The 20,497-nt window shown below is 37.5% G+C and overlaps 1 protein-coding gene across 1 annotated transcript in view; it reads right to left on the bottom strand.

The window, feature by feature from the left end:
- Window positions 1-7,512: 7,512 nt before the first annotated feature.
- Window positions 7,513-20,497, bottom strand: part of LOC150041354 (UDP-N-acetylglucosamine transferase subunit ALG13-like) — a 32,211-nt gene continuing 19,226 nt past the window's right edge. Inside the window, exons 14-23 of the mRNA XM_090326855.1 lie at window positions 19,791-19,904; window positions 18,928-19,081; window positions 17,884-17,992; window positions 14,825-14,857; window positions 14,689-14,744; window positions 14,161-14,326; window positions 12,608-12,745; window positions 11,730-11,770; window positions 9,714-9,891; window positions 7,513-8,482 (exon numbers count right to left, since the gene is read on the bottom strand). Of these exons, the coding sequence (XP_090182981.1) occupies window positions 8,217-8,482; window positions 9,714-9,891; window positions 11,730-11,770; window positions 12,608-12,745; window positions 14,161-14,326; window positions 14,689-14,744; window positions 14,825-14,857; window positions 17,884-17,992; window positions 18,928-19,081; window positions 19,791-19,904 (1,255 nt within the window). The 3' untranslated portion in view covers window positions 7,513-8,216. The remainder of the gene's footprint in view (window positions 8,483-9,713; window positions 9,892-11,729; window positions 11,771-12,607; window positions 12,746-14,160; window positions 14,327-14,688; window positions 14,745-14,824; window positions 14,858-17,883; window positions 17,993-18,927; window positions 19,082-19,790; window positions 19,905-20,497) is intronic.

The raw sequence follows: 20,497 nt of genomic DNA, 5'->3' as shown, positions 1-20,497 counted from the left end.
ATTGCAGCAGTTACTTGAATTTTCAGATATACTAAAAAGTCCCATGTTTAGACAAGGAAATGGTGTTACAGCATAGCTCTATCACTTTCTGTCACATCTTTTAAGACTTCTAAGGCCAACCTGTTGTTAATGGTAAAGGAAATTCAATTTTATAAAATTCAACTGTATAAATGACTAGCTTTTAAAATAACTGTTTTATCCAGGTGCTGATGGCTCTCTCCTCTAATTCTAGCTACATAGGAGGTAGAGTTCTAAGGATTGTGGTTTGAAGGCAGCTTAGGCAAAAAGTTTGTGAAACTCCTATCTTCAAGCACGAAAAAAGGATGGAAGTGGAAATAAAGCTCAAGCAGTAGAGTGCTAGCCTTTTGCAAAAAAAAAAAAAAAAAAAAAAAAAAAAAAAAAAAAAAACTCAGGGACAGCACCTGGTCTGAGTTCAAACCCCAGCACTGGCACCACTACCCAGAAACAATTCAAATGAGTTCTTCAACACAGTAAAAATAAAACCTGTTTAAATTACTTCTTTAAGATAGCAGAGGTAAAGCCACATGATTTTACCTTTCAATTGTCAATGACAAACCTTTTCCCATATAGTACCACATCCTTTTCTAGGGAAAATACATTGGTTTTGTTTCTCCTAGCAGAGGAATGAACATGTAAAGGTAGTGTTTAGCAAGGCACGAATATCATAACTCTTCACAGGATTCCATTTCTTTAAGATTACTCGAAATGTGGTTGAAATAGAGGATGGGGTCTGTACTCCCAGTGGAAGCAATGCATGTAATTTGTAGCTACAGGCAAACTTGATAGCAAGACAGAAATATACTCTAAAAAATAGGCTATGCTTAATTCACTTTCTCAGCCTAGTTGGCAGCCTGTCATACATCACCACATAGAAAATGTGTCAAATTTAATGCTAAAATTTTCTCTCCTGAGCTTAATTCAAGAAAGGGAAAGTTCCAAATGTGTTTGTGCAAATGGCTGTTTGGCTTTGCAGACAACTTTCAATGCTTAAATTTTTGAGTATATATTACTTTTGTCTAATTTCTGTAAAAAGTGAAAAGTCACTGTCAGTCTTAACTTGTACAATAATTTTGTGTATTTTAGCTTCAGTATAAACAAAAGTAAAGCATTTGTTTTCTCCTACCAAAATGTATGGCTACTTAAAGATGCTCTGTTCCTCCCTTTTCCATTGTAATGATTTATTAATAAACATTTATGAACAACAATGGATTTCACATAATTTAACCATCAAAAATAATAACTGTGGACCTCAGAATACAAAATGATTTTGAAAACAGTATACATTGAGAATTGTTAATTATGAAATTATGAGTAATTAAATTATGAATAATTAAATTTTGTCTCATCTCCTATCAACTACCAGAAAAAGTGGAAGAGAACTGTGGCTCAAAGTCGTACAACACTATACTTGAGCAGAAAAGCTCAGGTTCTGCTCAGGAAAAGTGCCCAGACCTTGAGTTTAAGCCGCACAATCTACCAAACAAACAGGAGGACGAGAACTGAGGATTGTTGTTCAAAGGCAAACCAGTGCTGGATAGTCTCTGAAATTCTGTCTCTAATTAACCACCAAAAAGAAGAAGTATAGGTGAAGGTAAGTCAAGTGATAGAGCACTAGCCTTGGGCAAAAAAAGCTAAGAGACAGTGGCTAGGCTCCAATCAGAAAAAAGAAAGAAAACCAAAGCTTATAACAATCAAAGACATGCCTAGACGTGAGAAGAAGAAATTATCATATTACTGAGTATTTTCAAATGATCTATTTTACATGAAACAATTTGAATCTATTTAGTCACTTGAGGTCAATCTGGGCATGATTAGTAAAATCTGAAAAAGTGTTGGGCCGGGAGTTTAACTTAGTGGTACAGTGCTTGCCTAGCATGCACAAAGACCCGGGTTCGATTCCTCAGAACCACATACATTATAAGAAAGCAAGAAATGGTGCTGTCACTCAAATGGTAGAGCTGTGAAAGTCCAAGGACAGCGCTCAGGCCCTGAGTTTAAGGCCCAGAACTGTTAAAAAAAATACTTCAAGGGTCAAGAGTTTGGCATAGCGGTAGAGCGCTTGCCTAGCATGCACAAAGACTTGGGTTTGATTCCTTGGTACCACATACATGGAAAAAATGCCAGAAGTGGTGCTGTGGCTCAAGTGGTAGAACTCTAGCCTTGAGAAAGTCAAAGGACAGTGCTATGGCCCTGAGCCTAACCCTAGGATTGGAAAAAAAAAATAGTTCAAGTGTCAACGAACATTTCCTTTTAGTATTTCTTGAATAGACTTTCTCTTTCTATTCAGTTCAGATTGTGAAACTTTATTATATTGTATTTGAAAAACTTTAGGCCAAAGCATTGTCTAGCATATTAAAACAGCTTAATTTTAGCTAAATAACTCACCTTGACTTCTGGCCTAATTATTTTCAGCTATCTAAGAAAGACAATTCAAAATGCAGTCTAGTATATGACAAAGATTTCCAACCAGTTACAAAGTAGTCCTGCAATGCAATAATGTGAATGAAAAATGTCTGACATGAAAAATATAATGAAGGAAATGCAAATTAAAATGTCAGTAAAGAACCACTTACTACACATGCAATATCCTAATCATTTTGTGGGGCCCCAACCCCCATCCCCTCCACAGCAGTAGTCACTAGCAGTCAGCAAACTGAGCTCGGAGTCAGTTTAGTAACAATGCAGAGGCCAGTATGTACCTTCAGGCTGATAGAAAGCAACCCGGACCTTCCATGGGGCTGAGCTTCTAAAGGCAAACAGCCCACACAGGTGGTAGTCATCTTATGATGTCATCTTAAGATGCCCATAGTCAATAACCACAAGGATGAAACCACATACAGATGGTCATAACCACTTGCAGGTAGTTGAGTAAGTTAAGCATTTTTTCTAGAATGGTTTTAAAAATAAAAGGATGCCATCTATTCACAGAACTTCCATTTCTTGCTGGTCATTGTCTAAAATATCACAACCTCATTTTGGGATAATGTCTAGTAGTTCCTTGTAAATTTAAGCATGTAATTAACTTATAACCCAATATTTTTATTTCAAGAAAAATGAAAACAGTACTCACCAAAAAACTTGTGGGCGAGACTTCATTGATAATATCTAAAAATAAGAAGAGAGTAAAAAATGGATAAACTATAGTATATATACATATAGAGAGAGAGCGAGAGAGAAATAGTACTTGCAAATAAAAAGGAACAGTCAGGGGGCCCGGGAGTTTGGCCTAGTGGTAGAGTGCTTGCCTAGCATGCACTAAGACACGGGTTCGATTCCTCGGTACCACATACATAGAAAAAAGCCGGAAGTGGTGCTAAGGCTCAAGAGGTAGAGCTCTAGCCTTGAGAAGTTCAAGGACAGGGCTCATGCCCTGAGCTCAAGCCCAGGATCGAAAAAAAAAAAAAAAAGGAACAGTCAGGGCCTAGTAGTAGAGTGCTTGCCTAGCAAGCACACAAAGACCCGGGCTCAATTACTTACTGTACCACATACATCACATACATAGAAAAACCAGGAAATGGTGCTGTGGCTCAAGTGGTACAGCACCAGCCTGGAGGAAACCCAAGGACAGTGCTGAGGCCCTGAGTTCAAGCCCCACAACTGGCAAAAAAAAAAAAAGTTAAACGAACAGTCTATTGACATACATGAATCCAAAGTACTATGCTGAAAAAGTATTACACAAAAGAACACATTTTGGTTCATATATATGCACTTATTGAAAGTTAATCTACGCTGTGGGGCATCAGGGAGAATTACATGAAAATGGGATTCAAGTAACTGAGGAAATTATGAAAGGACATTTTTGGCAGGTGATATGGTATCTAATGAGGGTTTACTATTCACTCTTATATAGGAACTCATTATATCCAGCACTTAACTTCCAAGGGGGAAATAAAAAATCTTAAATGCTGACCTCTAGTTAACAATTATGCATGTTGAAATGTCTAGGGGTAAGCTGTATTTAAGTCAGCAGTTTCATTTTAAAATTTAGTAATGATTTAAAAATGGGTGTGAAAAAGCAAGTATAGTATAAATATGAACTAAATTTAAGAGGCAGATATAATACAGGGATGTTCACTGCACAATTCTAATTTTCTGTATAATTTCTCAAAATAAATCTTGGAAAAAAAGCAGTAAGCGAAAAGAACCAAATTTATAAAAAACAAAACTATATCATGCTTTGTTAGTTCCAAGTTATTTCAGCAAATTGGAAGGAATGAAAGAAAACAAAATGTTGATTAGTTATTCATAGATATATCTCAATCATTTTGGTGCTTTTTTGTTTTTTTGCCACTCCTAGGGCTTGAACTCAGAACTCAGGGTCTGGGAACTGTCCTTGAGCTTTCTCCCTACTACCCTACCACTTGAGCCACAGAACCACTACCCTTTTTTCCTGTGTGTGATACCAAGGAATTGAACCCATGGCTTTGTGTATATTACACAAGCACTTGGACACACTTTTTTTTTTGGTTGGTCATAGGGCTTGAAGTCTGGCCCTGGGGCAGCAAAAAAGCCATTGCCCTACCCCTGGAGCCACAGGATCACTTTCTGTTTTCTAGTGGTTAAGTGGAGAAAAGTCTCACAGTGTTATTTACTGCCCCAGCTGGCTTTGAATGGCAATCCTCAGATCTCAGCCTCCTGAGTAGGTAGGATTCCAGGTGTGAGCCAGCACGCCACTTTTTTTTTTTTTTAATCATGAATTTATTTTCAAAGACAACTAAAAAGGTTATAGTTTGATTCTAGACTCCAAGGCAATGGAAGATGATTTAAGTTAGCTAGTTTTGACTTTCAAGTATAAAATATTCAGTGTTGTCTGTTTTTAATCAAGACAAATCCCACAATTTGTTGAGAGAACATATGTACAGCATAAAAATGAATTCTAACTCATTCTGTGCTATGGAAATTATCCAATTTCTACCTTTCAGTATAATTAGATCTATATCTGTAAGTGGAGGATGAATAAAGCCATGGTGCAATTTTATCTCCTCCTGTTAATTTTAACTAGACATAATGTTAAACAAGAGAAAAATGCTAATTTTTGGATCATCAAGAGCAAATCAAGAGGTAATGACTAAATATACACAAAATAAAGACCACTCACCCATCTTTGATACAGGCTGAGGAAAACGTTGAATGTTGTTCTTGGGTTTTTGTTGTTTGATGCAAGTATTAGAGCTTGAATGCAAGGGCTAGGCACCATTCCTTACCATTTTGCTCATGTCTACAGCTATACTCCACTTGATTCACAGCTTCCTTTGCTTGTTGGTAGTTAAATGAAGAGTCTCATAGACTTTCCTTGTCAGACTGTTGTTGAGTCATGATTCTCATATGTCAGCCTCCTGAGTAGGTAGGATTATAGGCATGTACCACTAGTGTCAAGCACCCTTTTTTTTTTAAATAATAGAAAAGCCACCTGTATTTTCTGTAGCTGTATCCAAGGATTCTTGCAAATTTCAGCAGCAGGTTATTTTTACCTCACCCCATCCAAAAGAGGGCCATTTTTAAATTACAGGAGATGGATTATCACATGAAATCAGAGGCTTATATTTGTATGATCTAAACCGTAAATATTGAAGATTTCATTTACGAACTGTAGATTTACTATAAGTAGTTTGTTTATAAAACACTAACCTAAGATTCTAGATGATTGATTAAATTGCATCAAATATTCATGAAATTTGAAATAAAGGTAAAAAAGGAGCTGCCTTAGCAGACACATTTGTCTCAAAACCAGCCAAATTCTGGACCCACATTATCAAGATAGACTAGTATCTTCTCCCTTCTACCATATTTCTTAGATGCTATTTAGGGAACCAGCATCAATTGAATATACAGGAATACACTTGCTATGAGACATATAAAATTCTAGAAATGTTTATAATAGTAAAAGTAAGCTAGGGAGAGAAGAGTATCAGTGGGTAACATCTGTAAATCCTGGCTACTCAGGAAGCCAAGATTTGAGAATTGCTGTTTGAACCCAGTCTGCGCAAGAAAGTCTGTGACAAGAAAGGGGAGCTCTGACTCAAGTAGTAGAGTGCTATCCTTGAGCAAAAGGGATCTTAGGAACAGAGCCTAGGCCTGGCACAAAAACGAAACTTACAAAGAGATTATCCCATATTATAACTGTAACCAAAACCTTTTCATCAAAAAAAACTGTAGACAGGATAAAATGACACCGTAGAAGGTTAGACAAGATATTGAAATATTAGTATACACACAGTTGTCATTTTTTGGGCGATATTGTAATTTGAACTCAGTTTCTCATGCTTGCTGGGCACATATACTATCATTGAGCCACATCTCTCACCCCTATGCAAAGTTTGGCTGTTCTAAGTGTGTATTGTCTTGATCATCCATTCAATTTTTCAGAGGCCAATTTGTAGATAAAGGAAACAATCAAAATAGTAATCAAAAGAGAAATAATCAAAAGAGAATAATGGGTTTCTCTTTTTTTAGTTGAAAGGTAAAAGGCAAAAAATAATTAAAAGTTTCATAGGAAGTCACAGTTAAGTCAAGCCGTGAGAAATTAAAGTTGAAGGACAAAATTGACAAGTTATGAACAATTAAACGTGTAACACAATGAAAAATTCTGTTAAAGTTCCTCAACCTCTTTTTCAGTCCTAGGGCTTGAACTCAGGCCCTGGTTCTTGGACAGTTTTTGCTCAAGGCTAGCACTCTGCCACTTGAGCCACAGTGCCAGTTCTAGCTTTTTCTGTGTATGTGGTTTTGAGATATTAAACCCAGGGATTTGTGCATGCTGGGAAAGCATTCTACCACAAGGCCATACTCCCAGCCATGGCAGTAACGCTTTTTTAAACAATAAAAAAAAACAAATACAACATTACAATAACTTGGTCTTCAAAAATATTTCATGAGCCATGCCCCCCACGTCTGTAATCCTAGCTACTAAAGAGGCTGAGATCTGAGGACTGCAAGTCCAAAGGCAGCCCAGGCACCAATTAACCACTAGAAAGCTGAAGTGGCACTGTAGTTCAAGGGGTAGGGCAGTAGCCTTGAGCTGAAGAGGTCTGGGACAATGCCCAGACCCAGAGTTCAAGCCCCACAGCGAACAAAAAACAAAACAAAACATTTCACGTGGTCCTTCAAATATTCTCCTACAGTTCAACCACTCATATTTGTTTGCAACCAAGCTGACAGGGAAAACATTTTGAAACAATCAAATGCCTGGTATGTTGTTTGCTACCGTGAAAATGTAGAAGCGGGGGCCAGGAGTTTGGCCTAGTGGTAGAGTGCTTGCCTACCATGCACAAAGACCTGGGTTTGATTCCTCGGTACCACATACATAGAAAAACACCACAAGTGGTGCTGTGGCTCAAGTGGTAGAGCTCTATTCCTGAGAACGTCCAAGGACAGTGCTCGTGCCCTGAACCCAGGCCCAGGAATGGCAAAAAAAAAAAGAAAAGAAAAAGAAAAACAAAAAAGGCAGAAGAAAATTCCACTCGTTTATATATCAATTTTAAATGCTAGATTTTATTTACTGCCAATTGTGCAAAAGACATCAATTCAATACTGTGCAGTAAAACAATAACATAAATCCAAAAGTAAGCTATAGATATTGAGTAAATCTAAAGCCGAGCACCATGTTCCTTCAAACTAATCACAGAATACAACCTATCATATATTAAAAGAAATTTGGTCAATTTTCTCATTTAATATTACCTAGCAAAAACATGAGAAGGGGTATCAATGTGTGAGAAGTAATGCGCCTAATATCTGGCAAATATAACTGTAACCCCTTTATACATTACAAAAAAAAAGAATTACAAAAAAAAATACTTAGTACCTAGAATCAAAGGTTCTGTTTTGCTGTTTTACATTCCATAAAGTGGAAATAATTCCAATTTGAGCACTTTAATATGCTCAAAACAACAAAGGAAATAATTGGTACAATTTATTCCATTTGTCAATTGGCATCATGAACTAATAATACAATGCTGACAAGCTGGCTGGTAGAAAAATAACAATAAAAGGCCAGTTATACACATTTCTCAATTTTCTTATTCAAAAACTCAAGTGATGTTCTTCATTTTACAGGAGTACTTTACATTCAAAAAAATCTTAAGGGCAGATACAATACAGTAAGCATTGTTACCACCGAAATTAGTTATGTATGACACCTTAAGAAAAAAAAAATTGCAATCAAATGGCAGTGTAATAATACTTCATACTGCTGAATTTTACATATTCTGAGGTATATAACGAGAAGCCAAGTGAGGTGAACATGTATAGCCAACTGGGACAGGATTCATAGCACCATGGATTTGAGAAGAACTACCATATGTTGTACCAACTGGATGCCAGGTGGTAACATAGGGATAATCCGGCACAATAGGCAAGCGGGAATCAAAACCAGGCAAAGATGGAGGACCATACGGATCTGACATTACTGGATAATAGACTGTTCCATGGGGGACAGATGCAGGGTCAGCATTTGGAAAAGAATCTGAAACAAAGAATAGATACAGTATATTATATAAATATCTACTACAAATTAAATGGATACTTCAACAGGTGAAAATTAAATATTCTTCATTATAAGATCACTGAAACTGGGCTGGGAGTATAGCCTAGTGCTAAAGTGCTCGCCTATCATGCATGGCATCACATACACAGGAAAAGTGGCTCAGGGACAGCGCCCAGGCCCAGAGTTCAAGTCCCACAACACCACCCCCTCCCTGACAAAGGTATCTTTTGGGTAGAGTTTGGCCAAGTGGTAGAGTGCTTACCTAGCATGCAGAAAGCCCTGGGTTTGATTACTTGGTACCACATACATTGAAAAAGCCACAGTGGTGCTGTAGCTCAAGTGGTAGAGCTCTAACCTTGAGAAAGCCCAAGGACAGTGCTCAGCCCAAGTGCAAGTTCCAGGACTGACAAAAAAAAAATCTCAAAGTTTTTTTTTTTTTTTTTTTTTTTTTTGCCAGTCCTGGGCTTGAGCTCAGGGCCTGAGCACTGTCCTTGGACTTTTCTCAAGGCTAGAGCTCTACCACTTGAGCCTCAGCACCACTTCCGGCTTTTTTCTATGTATGTGGTACCGAGGAATGGAACCCGGGTCTTCATGCATGCTAGGCAAGCACTTTAACCACTAGGCCAAACTCCCGGCCCCTGAAAGTTTCTTTTTATAACAAATATTATTAAATGCTTATCCGCAAATAAAAAGCTCTCTGCTCATTTGAGAAAATGTTGGGTAGAACAACTATGTCTGAAAAGTTAGAACACTCAATTCCTTTGTGTCAGTCATGCGTCTTAAACTCTGGGCCTGGTCCCTGTCCCTGAGCTTTTCATCTCAAGGCTACTGCCCTACCCTATTCCGTTTCCTGGTGGTTAATTGGAGATAAGAGTCTCACAAACTTTAGTGCCCAGGCGGGCTCTGAACCGAGATCTTCAAATTTTGACCTCCTCAGTAGCTAGGATTGTAGGTGTGAGCCACTGTGCCCAGCCACCAATAATCTTTATATCTGAATGCAAATGTAATACAGTGAAAGGAAACATAAAATCAAAGTTCTAGTGTGAATATATCTATCTGGCTTCAGAAATCCCAAGGGGATCACAACTCTTTTCTTTCGGAAATCTTAGAACAAGTATATAGATCTAATCAAACATCTGAAGACTATAATTAAATTGTTCCCAATAAAATTTAATTGCCTTTCTTGCTGGCAATGTTAGTAGATACTCACCATTTGCTGATGCTTCTGCCTGGGTACCATCTGCTATGTCTACCTCATTGTATAAGTGAGGATCAGTTTGGTCTACCAGAGATGACTCAGTACCAACTGGAAAATTTTCTACATGAAGTTGCTGTGGCTGCATTGGTGCCATGTAGAACATGGAATGCCAGTAATTGTGGTGAAAGCACTGGAGTGAAGAAAAAAATGACATAAACAAATGAATACTTAACTGTAAAACTAGCCACTTATGATCCGGAGGATTATGATTCAAAGGAAGCCCAGAAAGAATTCTCGGAGAGTCCATGTCCAATAGAACCAGTATAAAAATCCTGAAGTTCATTTAGATGAAGATCATTTTATATGATTACACGCACGTAGCTACTGAACCTTTGTGATCCTCCTAAGAATAATCCTTCTGTAGTTTCACCATCTGACTGCCTGTAGTCTAGTATAATTTATCATGGCTATGTGAATTTTTGTCTCTTATCATCCACTTTACTTGCAGATTCATAGGCACTTTCTAGTTTCAGTAAATAAGTGAACCCATGTGGCTTCTATTTATTTGGGTCTTCACTTAATATAATTTTCCTTCAGAATGGAAGTATCATTCTTTCTTCTACAAGCATAGAATTCCATTGTGTATATATAAACATTTTCTGGATTCATTCATATGCTGAGGGGCATCTGGGTTGAGTCCATATTTTGGAACTCGTACTGTGGCTCAAGGGGTAGACCACTAGGCCTTGATAAAGTCCAAGGACAGTGCTGAGGCCCTGAGTTCAAGCCCCATGATTGTTTTAAAAAAAAAAAACACAGAAATTAAGCACTATATTCCTACAACTCCTGAGGTCATGTAATCCCTCTACCTCAGCCTCTTGAGTAGCTATGACTATATGTATGGATTATTCTACTTGAAATAGATGAGTTTTTTTTAATACCTCAGTGTTGTGAACCGTAACAAATTTTCCATAGGTCATTAGCTAATTAAGATAAATGAAAGTGTATATATGCTGGGGCCTGGTGGCTCACACCTATAAGTGCAGCTGTTCAGGAGACTCAGATCAGAGGATCATGATTTAAAACTAGCCTGGGTGGAAAGTTTGTGATGCTCATCTCCAACTAACTAACAAAAAGTCATAAATGTGTGGCTTGAAGTAGCACACTGGACCATGAGTTCAAGCTCTAGAACCAGCAACAAAAAAGTGTACATAATCAATTCTTAAATTACACTAAGGGGGCTGGGAGTTTGGCCTCGTAGTAGTGCTTACCTAGCATGCATGAGAAACCGGGTTTGATCCCTCCATATCACATACATAGAAAAAAAGGCAGAAATAATGCTGTGGCTCAAGTGGTAGAACTGTAGCCTTGAGAAAGCCCAAGGACAATGCCAAAGCCCTGAGTTCACATTGGCCCAGGACAGGCAAAAATAATAATAAGCCAGAAGTGGTGCCTTCAGCTTTCAGCTGAAGAGCTCAGGGACGGTGCCCAGGCTGAGTTCAAGTCCCCTGATCACCAAAAAAACAAACAAACCAACAAACAAAAAAACCAAAACAGTAGCTACTCAGGAAGCTTAGATCTAAGGATCACAGCCAACCTGGATAGGAAGGTCTGTAAGACAAATCAGAAAAGCTAGAAGTGAGTTGTGGGAGTTGTGACTCATGTGTTAGCTTAGAGACAGAAAGGCTAAGGGATAGGGCCAAGAACTTAAGTTCAGTGTACCATGCCTGGCACATACACAAATAGCTACCTTAGCCAGTTATGGTGGTTCACATCTGTAACCCTAGCTACGTGGGAGACTAAGGCTGGGAAGTTCACAATTCAAGACTTACCCAAGCAAGAAAATATATTAAGAGAAAGTAAATCTCTGGGAGGCTAAAATAATATTCTGATCTACATCATATTCACAAAACTAAATTATAGGTCCTGAAAATATACTTGGTATTTTTCAGTTCAAGACTCTGATTTTTGTAAAAGATTGTATTTTAAAAATTGGAATTATGAAACTAATTTCAACATGACTCTTACCTGCAATCCCAGATTGAAATAATACTGCAAAACTTTTGTATCTAAAATGAAAGAATATTAATTTAGTGAAACGGACTTAAGCAATTAGAACTACCATTTAAAAGTATTTTCTTTGAGCATTATTAGATATCATTACTTACCATTATAGTTAAGATCATTCTCTGATTTAAGATTGATTGTGAAAATACAAATATTATTAGCCTCAATATTAAGCAAATTGATAGGAATGTTATTCTGTATATATGTAGGAAAGTATTTTTTCCACTATGTTTTTTTCTCCAATTTTATAAACCACCATCCTTATACCTCAGCACATTATTTCAACTTGACAAAAGCACAAATGTAGTCAAACAAGGAAAGGAAACTCATTTTGACAATTAGTACTGGTGGAATAGCGACAGGGGTGGGGGAGAGAAAAACAATCGCAATCTCTATCTCATATCATAAACATTGAGATCATAACCTTTGAACACTCCAAATTTTGAGAACTCAGCATCCAAAATGTTGAATAGTGCAAAAATTTCATATATATGTTAAATAACTTAATACATGGATAAAACTTTAATGAAAAATTCTTGCTTGTCAAGTCATGAAAAATAGTTGAGAAACGTAAAGTTGTACATTTGAGAATGTCTTCCTGTCCATGTACCTATCAAAGCACAACAAAAATCCCAGTGTGCCATCATCAACCCAAGCAACCTACTGTTGAATATGTGAAAAAACATTCTCAGTATTCAGCTGTTCTGTTCACTAGCAATTTCCCTAGAATTATGCTCTCATCAATTTTCATTTGACATATAGGCCAAACAAAAAACAGTATAAATATTTAAATGTCAAATATAAATATTCTTGATCCAATTTTCAAAAAACATGCTTACCTTGAGGCAGATCACGTCCACTTGGATCACAGGAGTAAGGTGGAGGTAGTGGTGGTAGGTTAGAAGCATCTCCTACTTCAAGATGGGGAGGTGGAATGTGTGGAGGAGGTGGTGGTGGTGGCAGAGAGGCCGCAGCACCTGGAAAAGGAGCAGAGGGGTATAGAGAGGATAGCAATTACTGACAAAGAAAACCAAACATAGGGATGACAATGATCAATGTTTATTGTATTCCTAAACTGCTTTATTGAATGGCTGCATTGCTCTAATCCCTATACTACTTGTCTCATATATTCAGTATTAACCATATCCCTTCCCCATTTTAGATGCTCCTTCTAAATTGATAAGTGAAATCTTGTCAACTTTATTAAAAATCCTCAGGCCCACACAGCAATGTTCTCTGAACTTCCATCTTCTTGTTCCCACACAAACCCTGACATTGTGCAGGCTTAGTAAATAGTGGCTTGCCACTATCTGCCTCTATTTAGATGTTTGAGAACAAACCATGTCTCCTATTTTTATTCAAGATTCTACATATGAGGTTGGTTTTGTGAAATACGTTTTTATATTGGAACTTGGATTGTCAAGCTATGTTGATATTGTCGTTTTCTTTGGTTGGTCTTGGGGCTTGAACTCTAGGCCTGAGTGCTACCGAGAGCTACTCAGCTCAACGCTACCACCCTATACCCCTTGAGACACAATACCATTTCCCATTTTCTGCTCGTTAAATGGACATAAAGTGTCTAACGGAATTTAGTGCCAGGCTGGCTTTGAACCATGGTCATCAGGCTTAGTCTCCAAAGCAGCTAGGATTACAGTCATGAGCCACTACGCCCAGCTGTTGTCATCATTTTCCCAGAACAACTAAGAAATTTAAATTGCACAACAACATCATGAATTGGTATTGATAGTACTCCCAAACTCACATATAATGATAATTTGTCCAAAAGTATACTGTTAGTAAATTAGCAAAACTGGGATTCTATTTCATACCTCTTAAGTTTAGAATCTAATATTCTTTATTATGACATTCTCAGGGCAGTGATGCATTACATTTTATAGTCAACATTCAATAATTTATATTATAATGTGAAACTATACCTATGTCTATTTTTGTGGCCAGTCCTGGGGTTTGAACTCCAGTCCTAAACATAGACCTTGGGCTTTCTCAAGGTAGTGCTATACCACTTGAGTCACAGCACCACTTCGGACTTTTTCTGTCTATGCAGTATGGAGAACTTGAACCCAGGACTTTGTGCATCCCAGTCAAACACTCTACTACTTGGCCACGCTCCTAGTCTTCAATTTTTATATAATACAACTAAACTAGAAAGTTTTTAGAAACTAGTTCAATTACATTCAATAAGCAACAAAATTATACTAGAGATGAACTGAAACTGTGACTCTCAAATCTCATGAGAGATAATACTAATATTTACTAGGTTACACAAACTTACCTGTGGAAATTAAACATATGTGATAAGCAGAACACTTGTGTGTGCATGTTAATCATCTGAAAAAGAGACTCACAAAATAAGGAATTACTTATAACCTACCTGCCGGACCTTGTGTAGGTGGAGCGACAAATACAGGCTGCATAGAATTACGTGAAGAAACTGACGAGGTACTACTACATTGATCACCTGTTGCACAGTTAGGCAAGTCTGAAGCTGGAATATGACCATCACATGAATTTTCAGTTGCTACAGAATTTGTGATCACCTATAAATAGGAAATAATGTATATTGAAAACTAAAACAAGTCAATCTCTGTAAATTCTATATAAAGGAAGCTTATTTCTTTCACAAGATTCCAGATTAATAGCTTTCTTTTTTTCTGAAGGTTATTGTTAATAAACTTTACAAATCAAACATCAAAATATATACAACGGAAAGTTTCTCAGTAATATAGATCTGCCTAGGTATCTTCTTCCTCAAAGGTAATGTCTGGATTTTCTGCATACCATTCCAGAGAGCTATTGTATATCTATATAAAACAGTGCTTTGCTCACTTAAACAGTTATATGTAGAATTCCTAGAATAGTGACATACTATAGTAGGAGTTACCAATTATTAAGTACCTACCAAGTTTCCAGTAGACACACTCGTGCTATATACATCTGAATTTTCATAGTCAGCTTCTAGAACATAAAGTAAAAATAACATTAGCTTGGAATTTCATCAACAATAACACATAAGGCTAAATCTAGATCTCACTGACCTGATGCATAAAGATAATCTTCATTATAACCCCCTAAAAACAAAAAGACAAAGATAGGAAAATGCATTTTATTAGCCAATAGGCAGAACTTGCTTTTTCTTTAATGTCAGGACCATATTCTGTAAATTTATGTAGTAAATGAAGAACTGACCCAGGGCCTCATGCATACTAGATAATCACTCTGCCAATAAGCCACATTCCTAGCCCATTGAGCACATTTCCAAAACCAAAATTACCTTATAATTTGGGCCAATTAGATAGAGTCAGAAATAAGCTATAAAAAGTAAACCAGACTAGGCACGGTGGCTCATGCCTGTAATCCTAGCTACTCAGGAGGCTAAGATCTGAGAATCAAGGTTCAAAGCCAGCCCCGGCACAAAAGAACCTGTATCTCCAGTTAAACTCTAGAAAATGGGAAGTGGGGCGTGGCTCAAGGGTAGGGTGGTGGCCTTCAGCTGAGGAGCACCATGACCCACAATAAACAAACAAACAAACAAACCTGGCTTGTTGGTATATACCTGTGGTCTCAAATACACAGGAGGCTATAGGTAAAGAGTATCAGGGTGTAAGATAAGGCCTTGGCAAAGACACAAAACCATACTTGAAAAATAAATCAAACCAAAAAGTGTTGGAAGCAATGCTCAAGTAGAAGCCTCAGTTCAAAGTTCGCCACTATGTTTCATGAATGTGTGTATATATACTGATACGTGTATGTGTGTATACAATTTATCTTCAAAGTGTTTCTTGAAAGGGTGGTTCATCAGACAACTTTTCATTTATTGCAAACTGTCATTCAAATGAAGCCCAAAGATGTAAATTGGATTTTACTCCTAAAAACAGTACCATCAATCAAACAGGAAGCAAGATATAAGTTTAGGAAAAAGATTTTATTCCTTCAGTTAGGTCAACAAAAGACAGTAGTACATCTACTGTTAAGTTACCCGTCGGTACAAAAAGAAAAAGACAGTAAGGATCTTCAAGAATATGCCTATCACCAATCATTTCTGTGTCAGATATTCTTGCCCTTATTTCATTTTGAAAATCATTAGTTTTCTTGCATTTAAATACCAAAAAGATAGGAATTCTATTTACTGAGACTCTATTTACTGAAATTACCTTGTAATTTCAAGACACTAAATCTTCTGCAGTTTTTCAGTAGCTACACATTATTTAAAAGTACACGGCTAAATCTATTATTCCGTGTACTGTGGAGGTTGAAACCTAGGGATCATTGTTTGCAGTTTGTCTACTCAGGAAAGTCTGTCAGATTCATATCTCCAAACAATAACAGAAAAAGCTGGAAGTGGACCTGTGTCTCAAATAGTATAGCGAAAGCCTAGACCAAAAAAAGTTCTGGAAATACCCAGCCCTATAGTTCAAACACCAGAATCGATAAAAAGTATAAAAATTAAATGGTCAAGTCAGGCACAGTAGCTCATACCCATAATCCTATCTGTTCAGGAGGCTGGGATCTGAGGATGCTAGTCCAAAGTCAGCCCAGGGACTAAAGTCCAAGAGGCTAAGATCTTCAATTAAAGACCAGAAAAATGGAAGTGGTAGACTTGAGCTGAAGATCTCTGGGACAATGGCCACAACAAAAAAATTTGCCGAAATAAACACTTCATGATCAAAGGGGTGTGTGTGAGAGTAGATATGCAGTTTCTTTGAAAGATGATAAAAATGCCCTATTATTAACTGTGGTGATGAGTGTACACCAAAGGCTACTTAATCATACATATTAAATAAGTAAACTATAGAGTATGCAAATTAGAGCTCAATAAAGGTGCTACAAAAACTATCTGTGGGGGCTGGGAGTTTAGCCTAGTGGTAGAGTCCTTGCCTAGCATGCACGAAGAACGGGTTCGATTTGTTGGTACCACATACACAGAAAAAAAGCAGGAAGTGGTGCTGAGGTTCAAGTAGTAGAGCTATAGCCTTGAGAAAGTCCAAGGACAGTGCTCAGGCCTTGAGCTCAAGCTTTATCTTTGAATTTCATTTTTTTACCTACATATATTGGGGATTCTAAGTTTCTCAGAAGGATGCAATAACAACTTCAATAAATTATAAATACACTTACTAGAAGAGATAGCAAATTTATATCAATAAATACGGATGAAACAGAGTTCTTTGGAGGAAGGAGTTGTTGCACATCAGTCTTATTAGGATAAGTACTAGTCACATAAGAAGCCTAAAGTTGCCAGTCACTGATGGCTCACGCCTATAATCCCAACTACTCAAGAGGCTGAAATCTGAGGATGGAGGTGCAAATCAAGCCTGGCACTAAAGCCCATGAGACTCCTATCTACAATTAACCATCAGAAAAGCAGAAGTGGTTCAAATGATAGAACTCTAGACTTGAGCTCATGAGCTCAGTGATAGTATCCAGGCCTATACTTCAAGCCCCACGACCAAACAAAAAACAAAACAAAACAAAAAAAAAAAAAAGAGGGGCCGGGAGTTTGGCCTAGTGGTTAAAGTGCTTGCCTTGCATGCATGAAGACCTGGGTTCGAATCCTCGGTACCACATATAGAAAAAAAGCCGGAAGTGGTGCTGAGGCTCAAGTGGTAGAGCTCTAGCCTTGAGAAAGTCCAAGGACAGTGCTCAGGCCCTGAGCTCAAGCCCAGGACTGGCAAAAAAAAAAAAAAAAAAAAGAAAAAGAATAAAAAACCGAAAATATAAAAATGATAACGAAAATTTTGAATAATAAATTACTATTAAGGAATATTTTCATATGATATATGACCAAATCAAAACTCATATTTAAGAATATTGTCAATATTGTCTAATAATTTGGTAGATTACTAAAAAATAGAAATCTAAAGGCCTAGAGTTGGCCTAGTGGTAGAGTACTTGAATACCCTGTAAGAAGATCAGGGTTCAATTCCTTGGTACCTCAAAAACCCACAAAGCTACAAAGAGAATTTAGAGTTCTATGGTTAATAAGCTATCAGCTAACAGTTTGACACCTTCTTAAACCAAACCTCTGGTTGACATCACAGTTCTTATGTTCTAATTTAATAAGAATCTTTTAAAAACTATTTGACACTAAATGACTCACCATTGTCATTACTGCCATTGTCCAAAGTCTGTTTTCCTGAGCCATGTCCACGTCTTGTAATGCAGTATCCGGAAGTCACAGGAACCATCGTAGGGGGAATGCCATGGTTCTGTACCAAAAAACAGATACACACACTCACAAGTCTCTGCTTATAATCAGTAAAATGTTAGAAGGATGATTTGAAAGCAATTTAAAGAAACTACACTAACACTATAAATTGCAAATTTAACAGAATTGTATTAAATAAATAGTTCAAATTGTAGTTTACCATAGAAAAATGTATGAAATAATGGTCACAAAACCAGAATGTATTAGCCCATACATAGACAAGATTGTCTATCCATTTGGGGCAAAAAAAAGATCTTTTCACAAGGTATGGTGGCAAATGCCAATAATCCTAACCATTGGGAAAATGAGAATTGTAAACTCAAACCCAGCTCTGGCAACATTATGAGATCTTGTCACGAAAAACAAAGAGGGCTATGAATGTGTCTCTGGTGTTACCCTTGAGCTTAAAGGTCAAGGCTAGTGCCCAGGCCCTGGGTTCAAGCCCCTGGACAGGCCAAAAAGATTTATAAAAAAGAAAAACAAAGAAACAGATAACGTTTAAAAGATCAAAGAGGAAAGTTGGTGTTTACCCTGATGGCCTATATTTAGTAATACTCAGAATTAGGGCTGAGGTGATACCTCAACTATAGAGTGCTTCCCCGCTCTGTATGAAGACCTAGGTTTGATCCCAGCGCCAGAAAAATAAACTTAAAATTTATATGCATTGGACTGGGAGTTTGGCCTAGTGGTAGAGTGTTTGCCTAGCATGCACCCAGACCCCGGGTTCGATTCCTTGGTACCACATACTTAGAAAAGGCCACAAGTGGTGCTGAGGCTCAAGTGGTAGAGTTCTAGCCTTGAGAAAAATCCAAGGACAGTGCTCAGGCCCTGAGCTTAAGCCCAGGACTGGCAAAAAAACAAACAAAATTTACATACATTACCATTAATTTGAAACAGGTATAAACAGCCTTAAGAGTGAAGCTATGATATACTTACAGGTAAAGGTGGATAAGCAGTATCATTGCCTTCTGCAACTTCATAGTAAGCAATACTTTCTTCCAGGCCACTGGGAATCTGGCCTCCAGGGGCAAACCTGTACTGGTATTCCTTATTCATAGAGTGTGACTGCCGTTGACTGCGTCTAAAGGAACTTACATAATTTGGAAAATAAAAAGGTGGAATAGGTTAAAACATGGTAATAACTTGTTTTTGTTTGGTACTGGTCTTGGGCTTCATTTCAAGGCCTGGGCACTATCCCTAAGCTTTTGTGCTCAAAGCTAGTGCTCTACCACTTTCAACCACAGCACCATTTTTTGCTTTTTGACAGTTAATTAGAAATAACACTCACAGATTTTTCTGCCAATGGGTGCCATTGAACTACAATTCTCACATTTCAGATTACAGGTATGAGCTACCAATACCTGGCTGTTTTGTCTTTTTTTTTTTTTAAGGTAATAAGCTGTGAAATCAGGCTTACAGCCAAACTCGCAGGTGTTCTTATCAATGAGCCAGTTTTCTGGTTGGTTATGTCTGGCATATGGTCTTGATTCCTACCTCATTGCATAGTAGGGCATGATTTGCTTATGTCATATTTTCTCTGACATGACTAGCATAACAAACATTGCCCACTGCATTCAGTTTTCCACTGAGAAGAGCTTCTTCTCTACCCAGCTGGCCTTCAATTAGTTCTCCAAATTTCTGTCAACCAAGTAGCTAGGAGAATTGGCATGCACCTATAGCGCGGCCAGCTTCCTTATGCTTTCTAAGTAACAATTCCAACACAATACAATAGATACTTTACAAAACTAGTCGTATCACCAGTCTAAGTATTGTTATAACTTGCAAAATAAACTACTTACCGAGATCTATAGGAGACGTTATCATAGTTCTGGAAATACCTTTTACCTGGGCCAGAGTAATAACCCACTTTAGGGTTTGGTACATTGTGCCTATTTATAAAGCGAGATGAATCCCTAAAAATAAAGGTAAAGGAAAATGGAACCCTTAAATAAGTCAATCTCTGTAATTACAAAGATTCATAATGCATTTTTGGGAACATCCAGTCATGAAGAACTTTGTACTGGTATTAGCTTTACCCATAAATATAGAGGCAAACACCTTAAGAACACTCATTTGATACCATTGAATTTTCAAGTATCTCTTCAACTGTTTCACACGTACAAACATGAGAATAGACACTTGTCAATAAATTCATGTGACAAGAACTAAGTCTGTATCACCTCTAAGCTCTCTTTGGACACATAATATGAAAACTGTCTAAATAATAAGGGTTTTTTGAACTCTATTATTCTAATCATGAATTATTATTTTTTGGCCATTTTGGGGGCTTGAACACTGGCCTGAGCACTGTGTTTAGGCATTCTCAAGGCTAGAACTCTACTATTTGAATCATAGCACCACTTCTATCTGGCTTTTCCTGTGTATGAGGCACCAAGGAATGAAATCCAGGTCTTCGTGGATACTAGGCAAGCATTCCACCCTATGCCAAACTCTCAGCCCCATGAACTAACTTTTTTTTAAATTGGTTGTGGGACTTGAACTCTGG

This window comes from Megascapheus bottae, chromosome X (assembly GCF_031878675.1).
Source record: "Megascapheus bottae isolate mThoBot1 chromosome X, mThoBot2.hap1, whole genome shotgun sequence".
Classification (NCBI taxonomy): domain Eukaryota; kingdom Metazoa; phylum Chordata; class Mammalia; order Rodentia; family Geomyidae; genus Megascapheus; species Megascapheus bottae.
This window is presented reverse-complemented; position numbering and strand designations above follow the sequence as displayed.